At 36.4% G+C, this 16,541-nt stretch overlaps 1 protein-coding gene across 2 annotated transcripts in view; it reads right to left on the bottom strand.

Annotated features, from left to right (window-relative positions):
• The window catches only part of fndc1 (fibronectin type III domain containing 1), a 46,136-nt gene extending 31,971 nt beyond the window's left edge, over nucleotides 1–14,165 (bottom strand). Inside the window, exons 1-6 of one of the 2 annotated variants that reach the window (XM_079831791.1) lie at nucleotides 14,060–14,165; nucleotides 9,028–9,222; nucleotides 8,839–8,925; nucleotides 6,304–6,363; nucleotides 385–594; nucleotides 90–188 (exon numbers count right to left, since the gene is read on the bottom strand). In XM_079831791.1, coding sequence (XP_079687917.1) covers nucleotides 90–188; nucleotides 385–594; nucleotides 6,304–6,363; nucleotides 8,839–8,925; nucleotides 9,028–9,222; nucleotides 14,060–14,132 — 724 coding nt within the window. In that variant the 5' untranslated portion in view covers nucleotides 14,133–14,165. The remainder of the gene's footprint in view (nucleotides 1–89; nucleotides 189–384; nucleotides 595–6,303; nucleotides 6,364–8,838; nucleotides 8,926–9,027; nucleotides 9,223–14,059) is intronic. The other variant, XM_079831792.1, reaches the window with a different exon arrangement.
• Between the last annotated feature and the right edge of the window lie 2,376 nt (nucleotides 14,166–16,541).

Genomic DNA, 16,541 nt, shown 5'->3' with positions numbered 1-16,541 from the left:
GGGTATAACAAAGAATGAATATTAGGTTTGAGTGAGGTAAAATACGGCATATGGGTTGCTGGTTAGCACCACTATGATGTATGATATACCTGTGATTACTTTTTTACTCATGGTGGCCGTGTTGATGGGTGCACTCCTCCCCTGGGCTCTGGGTGCCTGCAGTGATACCACATAGACGGACTCAGATGCTACGAACAGAAGGGGGATACCAGATACGGCCACGTATCATTACACATTACCTGCTATGGGACATACTGAAGACATGCAATCTGAACTGTTTACATATGTTTGAACTTAGATTTAAAGGCATATGGTATGCATATCTAAAACACTACAGTATTTAACAGCTTGAAATTCCTATTAGCCACCTTCAAACATCCTTACCCAGTTTGGGCTTGTTACCATTGCGCTGGTCTGCTTGGTGCTGGCTGAGGTCCACTCTGTGTTTGTTCTGGGCTCTGAGAGGGAGGCGTCCTCCTTGATGAGGGGGTTCTGGTCCTGAGGATGACTGAGGGGCCCTCTGCTGTCCTAGCGCCGTCTTTTGAGTTGGAGGCCGTGGGTTAATCTGTGATGAAGTTATAGATACCATCCTGCCTAATAAAAGAGAGACAGAACAAATAATGTTAGCATTTGGAGTCAAAGAAAATAAATTCAAGGAAATTGTTATCTTATTGTGATTTAATGCTGTATATCGCTTAGGGCCAACATTGGTTGTTTTAAATGTGCTTTAGAAAGAGATTGGCCCTGAATTGACTTGACTTTAATAGAAATGACCTCATTGTGATAATGCTGTACTAAGTTTATTTTACATTGTCAAACATAGTGGGGTCCGTAAAGTTCAAATTGAAAATCTTGGATCCAAAATCTAATTTTAAATGTGGAAATAAACAAAGTTTTAGGATTTTGAAAAATGGTAAACAAAGAAATATTATGATGTGAAAAGAAGAAATTCACAAATCTAATGCTGTCAATGTTAACACCTTTGTTTAAAAAGATCAAATTTCCTTGCTTACACCGAAATACATAATATAATTTCTAAAGAAAAAAAAGCTGTATAATATCGGAAAGAAAAGAATACTAGAAGTATTTTCACAAGTTGTCTCATACTTTTAGATCCCACTGTACTTCACAGAGACTCTTTTGTTTGCAATCTTTTATAAAACAAACAACATTAAGAAATACAGGTAAATAGCAAAGACAGTGGAGATTTGCTAAAGTGAGTACAGTTACAGGGCCACACAGTTAACAGTCATGTGCACTCTCACTTCCTCTCTCTTATTGCTTTACTGTAATCCCCCATCTGACATGATTTGGCAGGCGAATGAGACAGTCAGACAGTCTTCCTCCTCTCTTTCCTTCAACACACTGCTTCACGCGCTTCTCTCCGTCTCTCCCTCTGGTGTGCAGTACATCCCTGAGAGGGTAATGAAAAACAGCCCCTCTTTCTCCATCAATCTGTCTTTTTTCACTACTTAATCATTTTCAGATGATCGGTTGTAGTCACACTTCCTCATTAGAGTCTGTGTGTAATTTAAAGGTTGATTGTGACAGTTCAACCAGTGTGGCAATCGAATTTCAGTAATCAAGTCTTCATCTTTATAGAAAATGGGGTGAAATTAAGGTAGCCTAAGTATCAATTACAAAAAAATGCTTTAAATTACTTTAGTATTTGAATTTAGCTAAGCTTCCGCTAAGAAATATTGTCCCGGGGTATGTAAAAACAATATGCCTATAACAACAAAACGAATGCTGCCATAACATCACAATACTGATTATTAATATTATTATTCATATTAACAATCCATAGTAGCCATCTATATTAAGTTTGCTTTCATCCAGCTCTTTACAGGTTCCTTGCTCTACTGGGCGATGTTTTCATTTTCTTGCTTTAACTGGAGACTTTATCCATGCATCAAAAATTGTATGTTCACCATACAATTCTGAAATCTTTCAATGTATGTAGGAGATGGGTTTCCCTGATGAGCGGTAATTAAGACCACTCCTTCACATGCTATCGGAATTAATGTAAATAAGACTTTCCTGGTCTGAAATTGGACATGAACGGCCTTATTATTAACTGAGAAACTCATTTTGAGAAAATTGAGAAATTTCCAAGTTAGAACTCTAAACATGGCGGTGTCAAGGTATTTCCCACAAAGGATGGAGACAAGGATGCGGAGGTTCAAATAAAGATATTTACTAAAGCAAAACAGGATCAAACCCAACAGTGTGCATAATACACAAACAATACCAGACAGCAAACTGACAGGAACAGAAAGCTTAAGTGTAGTGGAGCTGATGAAGGTGAATTATGGCAGGTGTGCATAATTGAGGAGTGTGTGCAGGTGGGAGCCAGGAGGGATCATGGGAAATGTAGTGTGGAGGTGAAAAGCTAGAAAGTGACAAATTAAACTAAATAAAGCAGAAGAACAACCAAAATAGACATAACTCTGACAGGCGGACTTTGGACTGGGAATTATGCATTTGTATGGCAACACTATCAATGCCTAAATGAATCTGCACCGGTCAGGTGGTACAGCGGTCACATGGTACAAGTAGGATATATCAGAAAATGTCCAGGTTACAAATTTAATTACAAGTTCTATTTTTGGTTTGTTGGTGCTTGTTTGTGCAGTGTGAATTGGCCTTTACATACTGCGAAAATAGCATGTATTTGACCAAAATTCCAGAATCATCAGCAAGCGGACTATCTAGATGTTTATATGGTTGTCAACAAATGCAACACTACAATTTATTCAGAATTAAATAACTTCAATACATTTTGGTTTTCATAAGATTTTCCCAAGAAATACTGTAGGCAAGAATAAAATTGGCTTCCTCCATTATTCCTATTCTTTCCGACAACAAAGCTCTTGAATGCGACAAGCTAGTAATCACAACTTCAGAAGTGGGAAGTAGGACATTTTCGATTGCGGGTGAAGACAGCATAAGTAATTCTACAACAGCGTGTTTTGCAACACGGAAGTCATCTATTTTCCATGTGTGAGACTTTTCTGATTTGTGTGTGACGTTCTGATTTTTTAGCCATGAAATAGCTGGTAAATAACTAGAGGAATAAGAGCAGTACACAGTAAAACTATTTGCTCTACAAACCAGTGTGTTTATGATTGTGATAATAAATTAAAATAATATGATAATAAATACCGCACTTAAATGGACAGTTCACCCAAAAATGAAAATTAGTCAATGATTTACTCACCCTCAAGTCATCCTAGGTGTATATGACATTCTTCATTCAGACGAATAAAATCTGAGTTATATTTAAAAAGTCCAGGCTAATCCAAGCATTATAATAGCAGTAATAGCAGTTGCTCTGTTTTTGAAGTGCATAAAAAATGCATCTGTCCATCAAATAACATGCTCCACGCGGCTCCGGGTGTTAACAAAGGCCTTCTGAAGCAAAATAACCATATTTAAAACTTTATAAAGTAAAGTTTCGGCCGACCGCCTTCCGTATTCAATTTATGGAAAAAGTGTTGAAAGTGCCTCTGGCGATCGAAAGACTAACGCGACCAGGTACGCTCGTAAGACGTCACGTACACATCTTGAATTGCGAGAAGGAACTTTCAACACTTTTCCACAGAAGGCGATCGTCTGGAACTTTACTTGATAAAGTTTTAAATATGGATATGTTTCTTACACAAATGCATCGATTCGCTTCAGAAGGCCTTTATTAACCCCCCAGAGCTGCATGGAGCCCGTTATTCGACAGACATTTGGCTTTTTTTATGGACTTCAAAAACAGAGCAACTATTACTGCTATTATAATTCTTGGATTAGCCAGAACATTTTTAATATAACTCAGATTTTATTCGTCTGAAAGAAAAATGTCATATGCACCTAGGATGACTTGAGGGTGAGTAAATCATGGGCTAATTTTCATTTTTGGGTGAAGTATCCCTTTAACGTTCCTGAACAGTTAAATAACTGGTAATGAATGACACTGGAAACGTCGCACATTCAATTTACAATTCTCCCGTGGAGAAACAAACGTGGGTGTCATTGACTAAAACAATCTTTTGAAGTAAATTATTTTGTTTACTTATATTGCTTTCGAAGCTTAAGAAGTATGAAATAACAGCTATTATTATAACCCGCGAACCCTACAAATTACACCCCCTACCTCAAAACAGCTGCTGAATTCGTAACTGCATACTAGCATACTATTCTTACAATTTCTGCCATAGAAAGATATTAGGTGTGATCGACTTGAAGCGGCACTGCACATGCCGATTGGTGTATAACATCAAAGTACTGTGTGAGCAGTTCGTATGCCCTCTAATCGCTCTCGTAGTGAAGTCATACACCAATCGGTTTGCCCCGATCAAACATACCTATGGTAAAAGTAGTAAGAGTCATCCAGCTCAGTTAAGTTTACAGTAAGTTTAAGGGTTTTTAGTTATAATTACCACGAGTCTGTATTAATCTGATTGTATCATTTATTTTATCTTCTACTAATAGCCGTTATTTCATACTTCATACTTCAAAGCAATTTAAGTAAGCCTTACAAACATTTCATACATAAAACATTAAAATAATTTACTTTAAAAGACTGTTTTGTTGCAGGGTCGTGGTTTGTAGTACTGCGGGACACAGTCAGATCCTTCTCGATTAATACAGACTCATGGTAATTATAGTAGACTTGCCGAGTTTCATTCAAGCTCCAAACCACTGATTTGAAACTAAAGATTCTTGATTGAAGCACCCAACTTCAGGTCATTTTGAGGATTGAAGATAGAGATTCAAAGCGAGAAAACAAGAGCTTTATATCCTTTATAGCTCAGCCTTTTTATGACAGTTTTGGCTAAACGCAAGCCTTGCGTGCACCCTTAAGGACAAACTTATGATTGCTCTGGCATCACTCGCTCAATACTTAAGCTCTACCAGCATTATTAACACTTGAGTTAATAAGAAGTGTCATGTCTCAAAATGAACTAAAATGATTGTAACAGCAACTCCTTCTCCTTTGTACACACAAACAGACACTAATTCCCACTTCACATTCAGAGAGTCTAGCCAACACAGCTGAGGCAGCCTCACATATCACTGGCCTTGAAACAGGGGTGAGACGTAGTAGCTCACCCTTCTCTAATTCTTTCCCTCACTCATTGTTTTTACAGTGTCAATCTTCCAAGTCCATGTCTTGGATCCATGATGCCACATCGTTCTCTTTTCCCACCCCTCAGGTCTGATTTGTTCACTGAGTGTACAAATTATCTCCATGAATTCTCTCCATAGGAGGTTTTGGATGCGATAACAAGCTCCAGGTTGCAGGGGCCAGACCGGAGTTACCACGTCCATGTGTGGATTTAGCTGGGCTACATGTGGACCTACTCACAATGGTTAGTCCCATTTATTTCTACTGCCAAAGTGATGACAAAGAGATGATAACACAACAATGGTGGCTGTGAAACAAAATTGAGCTTTTCCTGCCACATTCTTGCCAATTCACGGTTACAAAGCAGAATGACATGAAGCATGTGTCTTTTGTTAACCCGGCGACAAAGCCAGAGAAAAATTAGAGAAACACTATGGTAACATCATGACAATAGTAAAGAACAAACATGGACTCCATTGACAACATTATGAAAAGACCAAGAGAATAAAATAATAATTAAATGCCATTTCTGTAGATGGTAAGTACGTGACCACAATCAGTATTTCTGTGTCCAAATAATTTTAATCAATATTGTCTATTCCCAAATCTGTAATGAAATCTATGATATACCATATTTACAGAGGTAGGTTGGACATTGATCACCTGTAATTATATCCGTGGGATTCTCCATTTTATGTGTTTTCATCTCTTTTACTCTAGAGATTATAGAAAACTAAAACACTTGGTTTAAATCTGGGATTCCTTTTTTCCTTCGGAGGGCTCGCATGTGCAGAGTTTGGCTTTAAGTGGGCTCAGTGGATTCATAAAAAAGAGAAATAAAAGCTTTGATTTAACAAATTTACAACTGAAAAACTGCCACTGTCTTTCCAGGAACTTGGGGTATCAGAGGTCTTTCTCTCTGGCATCTAAACTTTAATCCTTCTCAAAGGAATAACAACACTGATGTTTTCCATAAGCCTGCATGTCTGAAATCTGTCATTTACCATTAATTTACAGAAACAACTATATTTTTTAAGTTGAAATAGTTTTATGCATTCCAAGAAGGTTGGGTTTGACTTAAAATTGTATTCTCATAGTTTATTTTATGTTTATCTGCAATCTGCTTGGTGATACTCATAAAATTGTTGTGCATCAATCATAGGCTGGAAAAATATTGAACCTACCTGGAGTAGATCTGTTGAAAGGCTCGACAGCAAAGCCATCCAGTTTCACCCACTCTCCCCCTGCAGGAAAAAAAGAGCAGTGTGGTTACACATAAGGATGCACAATAAGTCGGTACCATATTGGTTATCTGCTGATATTAGAGTCATTTACATTTATCCTTATTGACAGATATTGGATATTTAATTGTTCAATTCCCATGTTTTTTGGGAACAACTTTGCTCAACTAACACTTATATACTAACACTATCTGTTTATAGTAATAACCATCACTCTATTTATAGATATATTTATATATACTCAGTACATATCCATGTCCTGCACTTATGCAAACGTTGTATATCCTGCACTTGCTGCTATTGCACTTCTGGTTAGACCTAAACTGCATTTCGTTGCCTTGTACTTGTACTTGTGTAATGACAATAAAGTTGAATCTAATCTAATCTAATCTAATCTAATCTAATAAATTTTTCATACATTATTTAGAACAAATTTGGTGCATCCCCAGTAGTAACACAAAAGTAAAATTTAAAGCAAGTTTCTCTCTTTTTAGGCACATATTACACATACATTTGTAAAAAAAAAAGAAGAAAAAAAGCTTTACATATACCGCAAACAACCAGCTATCCTTAAAACAGGGAGCTGTAACACAAGATATGTTTACTACTTCTAAAAACATCCTCAGCCAGGAACATTTATGATCTGTTTGCAGGATTATTAATGTGCTTTTCTATTATGACAGATGTTTTGGGGAAAGGGCTGTGGGACATGCAGCAATATGCCCAGATCCTGTTTGTTGGAGACGGACATAGACGTCCTGAAAAAAAATATTTGAAAAAATTTATGTGGCGTGCGTTGGACGAGTGACTGGCTACCACAACACAAGGCTTAAGGCTCTTGACTCAAGCTCTGGGTTGGATACAAAAACAAGGACTGGCCACATAAATGCTCTATCTTTGGGGATTTCAAACTAACCAGATGCCAACAGCGAATGGAGTTATTTGGAAAACAGAAACGACTATATATCTTTACACCCTGCACTCTACACGAGTGTGTGTTAGCCATCCAGTCTGGTTTAATATTGTGAAACGAACAAAAAGCATAGAGAGCTTTAAAGTTATAAATACTTTCCTTGTAAAAGCCTTATAATAATATGTGTTAGAGTCTAACAAGTCTAAATTAATGAGGCCAATATAACTGTATATTTAGACATTTAATGACATCCCCGTAGTGACCAGTAAAATGATGTGTACACTTCAGCTACACTTAAAAATGATTGAAAGAATCAAGGCTTGTTGTGCTGTGTTTCATCTGTTTTCTAGTGTTTAAAATCACAATTAAATATACAATTAATGTATTTACACTATGGTTTTTTGAAAGAAATTAATATTTTTATACAGCAAAGGTACATTAAATTAAGAAGAAAAACAGTAAAGGTATTTATAATGTTACAAAGGATTTATATTTCAAATAAATGTTGTTCTTTTGAACTTTATATTCATCAAAGAAAGAAAACTATCACAGTTCAGACAAAAAATATTAGCAGTACAACATATAATATTTCTTGAGCACCAAATAAGCATATTAGAATGATTTCTGAAGGATCATGTGACTCTGAAGACTGGAATAATGATGCTGAAAATTCAGCTTTGCCATCACAGGAATTAAATTACATTTTAAAATATAATAAAAAGTTATTATAAATTGTAATATTTTGCAATATTACTATATTACTGTTTAAATAAACGGAGCACATTAAATGGATATTAAACAATCTTACAAACCCCAATGTGTATATAGAGCTCCATAGTTAATATGGTTCAGAAAATTGAGAACAGTTTGATGTTTAATTTTCCATTGCAATGAAATACATACATTTTGAGGCCACTGTATATTGGCAACACTGAGGACTTCCTGTTATGTTATATTTAAAAGGATAATTCACCTGTAAGTAAACATTTTGCCATCATTTACTCACTCTCATATATACCTTATTCATTAACAACATGTATTCTTGTTTCACTTATTTCTGTGCCTTAATTATTATATTGATTAATAATAGATTGTTAGCTAATCTGTGTGCTTTGTATATGTGCATTTCTGAAATACATACCATGGACAAAGCAATGCGACATTTAAATTGTGATGTAGACGCATGCAATTTCTGTGAAGCTGAAGCTTTGAAACAATATGTATTGTGGAAAGCGCTATACAAATAAATGTGAATGGAATTGAATCTCATGTCACTCCAAAAAAGAAGATTGAGGTCCAAAAAGCATTGGACCTTGTTGGCTTTCATTATCTGAGACATTTTTCAAATATGTTTCACAAAGGAAAGAAATGTATACATGTTTGGATGACATAAAAGCGAGTAAATTATGACATATTTCAATTATTTGGTGAACTATCCCTTTAAAAGCATGCGTATGTGTTTTATGCGCATACTTTATATATCCATGTACCAGTACAACATCGAAGAGAATAGAGAGTCAGAGAGAAACATGCAGGTCTCTCTCAACACACAGGCAAGCACACACCTCCTGGAGTCTCTGCCCTGTAGACAGGTTTACTCATCCCATCCTTATTCTCTGCACTCATCTTGAGAAAATGCAGGACTCCAGGCTCTAAAACAACACAACATGCACATGAGAGCCTGACAGAGTGCTGAAGAACTCAATGTGAGTCTCTAGCTTTTCATTTGAAGAATGATTGAGTTACACTCTCACCTACGTCCTCTAGTAACTCTGACCGCCTGTCCTTGTCCACATTGACGAAGCGTAGTGACTTCATGGACTTCCCGTAGCCAATGCTGTAGCTATCTACAGGCCGTCCGTCCAGCTCGCTTGGTGGATCCCATGTGACCTTTAACCCCTTATCCAACGAGGTCAGCTTCACATTACGTGGCGGCAGTGGCTTAGAACCTGAGAGAGAGAGAGAGAGAGAAAGAGATCAGTTGTCTGTCAATCACATTGCAATGACACACTGATGAGTCGGTTTTTGTAAGATTGCAATTGCAGCAAATAACAATTAACTACAATCCAATATCTTATAAGTTACTATTAGAGCAAGGGATATTGAGGGTCATTGTTACAAACCCCAAAATAAAGACCACTAAAGGAAGCAGGGAGGTCTTGTATCAGCTTTTAGTGGTTTATTTTGTAATTATGCCCGACAGACTTCGCATTATTCCCCAGCGATGCAGGAAATTGTTCTGGAACAATGGTCAGTTATACAGTTTAGTTGTTATTATGCAGAAATATTTGACCAATGAAAGCATGTGATTGGATTGACCAATCAGAATCAATTATTGGAGAGCGCCATACCCTCCTAAAAAGGTTCTTTATTGGCATCTACAATTCCATGGAATCTTTTCATTGCACAAAGGTTCTTTATCATGGAAAAATGTTCTTTAGATATTAAAATGTTCTTCATACTAATAAAAAATAAATCGGACCCACTTTATATTAGGTGGCCTTAACTACTATGTCCTAACATATAAATTAATAATTTAATACAATGCACTTATTGTGTACATACATGTTTTACATTGTACTTACATTTTAAAAAATACCTGCATGTAAATACATCTGTAATTAATTTCTGTAATTACACTATAATTACAATTTTGACCCATCCTTTACACCTAACCCTTACCCTACCCTTAAACTTACCCATACCACCACACCTGTCCCTAACTTTACCCGTATCCACCTCAATATCAGCAAAAGTGTTTTGCAATACAATATGAACACTTGAACATTTTTGATGTAAGTACATAGTAGTTAAGGCCACCTAATATAAAGTGGGACCAAAAAAATCACTGAAACATTCTAGAGCACAAAATGGTTCTTCTATGGTATCGCTGCAAGAACTCCCTTTTGAAACCTTTATGTTTTATCTAATTTTTACCTAAAACCTAAACTAAATTGTAGAAACTCAGAATGACTATTAGCTTGCGGGAGTCATGTGTAATGTAGATCTACTGTGTAAGTGAACTTTTTAAATGAGCCTACAGCTTGAAGTAGAGCAATGAGGGCCACAGCCTTCGGTTAATCAAACTGGAAACTCTGTGTGAAGTACTTCAGTGTGCTCAGGCTGTTTTTCTAACCCTGCTTAGAGTTAGAGTGAGCAAATCTCTCATCGCTGTGCCTGTTTACTGTACAACAGCATGACTCTGGCATCAATCCCGGTCAGAGAGATCAATGTCTATCATTTCTTTAAGTGTACACACGGACATATGCCTCTCAGTCACTGCTTTATAATATAATATTGGCAATGGAACATCCCTCGACATAATCTGGAACCACATCACACATGTCAATGCAATTACCACAACTTACACACACACACACACACACACACACACACACACACACACACACACACACACACACACACACACACACACACACAGGCCACAGAAACATCAAACCTCAGTCTGTGACTTGGCCCATATAAAATGTATGATGTAGGCTGGGTTCACATTTTGATTAAATCAAGACTTGTAAAACATAAGAATTATCTTTCTCCAAAAATAAACATTTTATACTGGAAGAAACTAACCATGGCTCATGTTATGGAGCGGACATCACCTAGATCAGTGGTTCTCAACTTATTTTTACATCCAACCTGCCCAACCAACTCTGGTACTTCTGAAATTAGTAGTAAAATTGATTATCTGTGATGACTTTTTTATAAGATTCAAGAAGTTTCACACAGTAAAACATCATATGTTGAGAAGATAAAATTAAACTAATAGATATGTAATTTTCCATGCTGAACAACTTGATTATGGGGATTTTTGGACGTTCTAGCATTTTTAATACATTTAATATGCATTATAAATTTAAAATCACTGACCTAGACAAAGCTGCAGTAGTGACAATTATACAGTTGTTTAGATTAAATAAAAGCACAGTATGATTAAATTATCTCGAACGATGTTGAGGGTTAACAGATATTTGCATTGTAAACCCTGCTAAAAGGGAAAACTGCATTCTATCTGCTGAAGGTCACATAAAGATTTATTTCTTGTTTAGATTTGCATTTTGTCCTTCTAAAATTTGTACCCCCTACAAAGGGAAAAAAATTACACAACAACAAGCATTTTAATTTTCACTAATAGCTGGAAAGGTTGTAATCTAACTTCATGACAGCTATGAATAAACCAAATGTTTGTCATTTTTAACCCATTCAAACTTGTGTTTCCAATTTACAAAACCAATTTTGATGTAAGCCAATTAGATCAGTTTGATGACAAAACAAGTTCAACAAATCACAGAAAACTAAATGTTTAGATTAGCAAGGCTTAAAATCACGTGTATATGGTCAACAAATGTTAGATTGTTGGAACGGCCAAATATCTGTCCTGAAACTCCTTTTCACTGGCTCCAAGCCATTCACATTGTTCATTCCTTTATGATGTTTATTAAGAAGGTGAAAGTAAATGCCCTGCGGTCCTATTGTCAGTTTTGTTGGATTTTTTAAATAAGCATTCATGGAAAGACCTGCAGGGCAAGCACCTGCTTTTCTGACATCATTTTCTCAATGAAAGGCATAAACAAACTCTAACAAACATTCATTCAGGTGTCTGGATGACATTCAAACAAATGCAAGAGGCATTTAGAGTGTATATTATTGTTTTATAATTAAAGGGTTAGTTCATCCAAAAATTTGACCATGATTTACTCACCCTCAAGTCATCCTAGGTGTATATGACATTCTTCTTTCAGACGAATAAAAATAAAATCAGAGTTACATTAAAAATGTCCTGGCTCTTCCAAGCTTTATAATGGCAGTGACTTGTTGGGTCATTGCATATCGCTGACCGCCGGAAGCTAGTTGTTTTAGTCTATAAAGATTTAAATATGGATATTTTTCTTACACAAAGTGCCACTTCGCTTCAGAAGGCCTTTATTAACTCCCCGGAGCCGTGTGGAGCAGTTATATGATGGATAGATGCACTTTTATGGATTTCAAAAATGACCCAACAAGTCACTGCCTTTATAAAGCTTGGAAGAGCCAGGACATTTTTAATATAACTCCAATTTTATTTGTCATGGTCTAATTTTCATTTTTGGGATAACTAACTCTTTAAGGCAACAGCTTTAAAATACCCATTTGTTCCATAGGAGGGCACCTGATGATAGACAATGCTTAAACACCTAAGTGACAGGTTGAGCGTGGGCATCATGCCAACTACATGCTGGCTTCTTGTAGCGCAGCACACTCACTTATCGACAGATTGAGTTTCTAACCTTTCCAGCCTTGCTCACGTCAATCAAAGACTTTCCGCAAATTCCTTGGTGAAAATCTGAGCAAGATTTAATTCCAGTAGCTGGTCAGGGCATGATTTTTCTCTTCCTCTCACTGTCTGGCAGAGCTCTTACCTGACAAGCTCATTCTTACCGGAATAACAACAGACGTGATGTTAAAGTGCAGGGTTGTGGAACAAAATCCTGAGCCTCATTCTTTCCAATATATCTTTTATCTGTCAAGCAGATGTCTGGAATAGTTTTGATGCTGCAGTTAGGCACCATTAAGAGATCTAGATTTTTTTTTTTGGCTTGAAATCAGTAAAGCTTTACAGTCTACACCATATCGAAGCAGCTGGCTTTAAGATTTAGTTGTTTTGGATGTATTTTGTTTTGTTAAAGATGGAGAGAAGAGGAAAAGCGAAGGAGACTGGATACTATGCAGCTGCTGATGGCAGTCCCAGGCTGCACTGGGTGACCTCATATAAAGAACATTTCCAAAACACTGAGAAAGAGCAAGTGAGAAAGAAAAAGGCCCGTTGTAACGTGGCAGCTAACACAGCTCAGTAGGACTTAGCTACCACTTTTCTCATCCAAGATTCCTCTGCATTCTCCTCAGAATTAGGAGGGACAGCGAGAGTGAAAGAAAGTCAAAAAGAGGCAGTGAGAGAAAACGTGGCTGAAATTGATTTGAAGAGCTGAAAGCAAAAGAATGTCTAAAACATCTGTGCTTTTACACTCCCCGATGACCTTTTAAAGAGGTTAACTGTACTTCCTGTCCTGGCTCTAATTTGATCAAACACTTGCTGAGAGCTGCACTTACAGTCCATATCTATCTATCTACATCTGAAGTAAAGAACAAATCTGGAATCCAAATTTGACCTTATTTTGATTACATGTATGTGTGTCATCTGAACATCTAAGTATAAGTATTATTGCAAAACTCCTGGCAACCCAAACTAAATGCAGGATTAATAATTCATCTCTCACTTTTTCCCCCGATTGTAAGTGGGGAAAAAAGTATCGTTTTAAAGTTTACCAGAGATGTCATGCATGATGATCTTTTTAAACCTATTCCTTAAAAACCAAAAATAAAGCAAGTACACATTTTGAAGTTTGTGCACCTGCCTGTGCCTCAGGTCTCATCCCCTCGTGCATTAAGCTATTGGTGCTTGGAATTTTTATTAAAGGTTTGGCACATGGTTTCCACGCACAATATGAACAAATAAACAGGACGCAGACCTCAAGATTTACCAACCGCAGGTGATTAATTCAGTAGAGCTATTTGCATAAGTGCTTATATGACAAAATAATAGTTAAGAACAAGAAAATAGCAGCATTAGATAAAGCCCTGGCAATTATAACAGACAAAAATATAGCCTACTAAACGAATTATAATTTTAAAATAATTATAAATTCTATTTCTAAATCATTCTAATAATAGTCTACACAAAGCTTGAATTTGTTCATTAATATTTAAATAAAGAGAAGCAGATTGACCTACCCGACAGTAGTGGGCTCTGGGTGCAGAGTGTGACCAGGAGCCCGAGAAGAGCTCGTGCCCGTGCAGGAGACATTGCAGAAAGTGCTTCAGTATTACGGCGATCCGCTACACTGAGGGAAGGAAGGCTATGGGATGCTCGGATGCTTCGCTACCCGTTCTCACCGTATGCCTATGCGCTCTTTCCCATGCGTTGTCTCCCTCTTCCGGGGACTAAAGGGACTTGGAGACCAAAATCCAGAGAAAGGCGATGCAAAGTCTTTGGAAGCATGTAGAACTCGTTCACCGTGCTGTTTATTTTTTATAGCGTGTTTACCCAAGACTTAGCCTATTCTGTGCACGTGGGCCTACTTGAATGCAATATTAAGTTTTAGTTATTGTATTTTAATATCCATAATTGTATAACTTAATATAGCTCTTTACATTTATATTCAGTTCTAAAAATATATACATTTTAAAATATATGCATTATCCACAAATTTGTGTGCACTAGTGTGAAGACAACAAAAGTATTGCGCATGCGCACAATTTGGAGAAAGTGGCAACGTAACGAAGACAGGTTCTTGGCGTTCTCAATTTGAGTAGGCTAAAGGTATTTTTCCCCCCATTACACAAGAAGTAGGTGAAGGACCACTCAAAATGTTTCCACCACAAAAGGAAAATACAGCGAAACAACTGCAGTTCTGGTTAGCAGAGGTAAAATGGGAGACGTGTTTGCTTTCATAGTTTGTTTTAACATCTGTAACTCAGTGGATTTCGCCTCAGGCTCTGATATAACATTCACATATTTGTCTGCTACAATTTTGAACGTTGTTTAGGAATCTGTATCTTATCCTCAAACTGTGTAAATTAATACAACGTTACAGTTTACCTTACTACCTATTATACTAATAAAATGTAGCCTACTTCCCTCATCACCAAACTGTATATCCACCTACACTAACCTCACCCCTAAATCTACCAATCACAGAAAGCTTTCTGTATTTTTACATTTACAAAAAAAAAAAAAGTAATTCTGTGTGATTTATAAGGTATTTCCTTATGGGGGCCTCAATTTAGGTGACATGAGTCCCCGAGATATACAGTCAAGACAAGAACTCAAAAGTTAAACTGTGTCAGAACAAATTCATCTTGATAATGTCAGTAACTTTGATAGAAATGTATGTAATGGATTACAATAAACCAATCATCTGCCAGCTGTTAAATTTAATTACACAACACCAATTGTTCAATCTGTGGTGTAAAGGTCACATTAGCAATTAAAGAAAAAACACTTAAGCAAAACATGGTCAGGTAAAAATGTCTGAATAATTTTGGTCCCAAATTTTTTATCAATTTTACTGGTAGTCCACTGGATGAAGAGTTTATGGGTATGTCACAGTTTACTTTATTTTGACATCCTCACTTACATAAATGAACTATAGTGCCCTGCACCCACTAGAACAAAATTATATCTGGTGTCTGAATAATTTATGGTTTGACTATAAATATTCTGTGTCTGTTAACATTACATCCATTGACGTGCTCACAAAGCAAATTAAATACGTGGAATTTTACTTTCTTACCTCAAAAATAGTGAATCCCTATATTTTTTTATACAGATACTCTCTCATCTCAGGGAGGTCATGTGTGATTTCAGGCTGGTAGCTGTTTTCCGATTGGTTAAACCCCCGTCTTCCCATGATTCGCTGTAGTCAGCATGTTTTTAATAATGCTATATTTGCTAAATAAAATGTCAAAAGACATTAAATGATTTAATGTGTATCAGCTACTGCATAACCCCTTAAATAAATTAAATAGATAGGCTACATTAGGTCATAGTCCAACAATGTATTTTAAATTGTAGTTTTCTTTCTTTCTTTATTTAAAAAAATAAATGTAATTAGCGTATATTTTTTAGCATAAATGTAATTGTTTGTGGTGGACTTCATCAGGCTGTTACTTCCGTGTACACAGGCATAACTAATTAATTGACAAGAAGGAAAAACCATGACAACTCTAGTTTCGCTTGAACATAAATTCTTTATGACTCCAGAAACTACCCAGCAGATAAATGTAAACATAACTGAACATAAAACCCCTAGAGGCTGCAGAGCTCCAAGCACAATTAACCCCGAGTAATGCATCAGCAAGACTTCATCAAAAATAATCACTGGACAGCCATAGTCTCTGACTGTCTCAGGGGACCATAAGAGAAAGCCAATTAGGTCCATATGAGAGAAAAAGAAGGAATAGGAGAGCCCAAGACCAGTTTTTGGAGATTACACTAATTTAGTCATTCAAAAGCAAAGTATAAAATCTAAACTTATTTTCTTATAATGCATGTTACTTATGAACAATACAAATATATATTTTTTAAATTCATAAAAAAATCTCCATACAGCGCCCACTTTTCTCAATGTAATCTACAGACGATGAATAAAATTACTTCTTTTTTACTTGTTAGATGAGCAGTTTCAGTCATAAATATTATATATCATGTGTG

This window comes from Gobio gobio (genome assembly GCF_949357685.1).
Source record: "Gobio gobio genome assembly, chromosome: 12".
Classification (NCBI taxonomy): domain Eukaryota; kingdom Metazoa; phylum Chordata; class Actinopteri; order Cypriniformes; family Gobionidae; genus Gobio; species Gobio gobio.
This window is presented reverse-complemented; position numbering and strand designations above follow the sequence as displayed.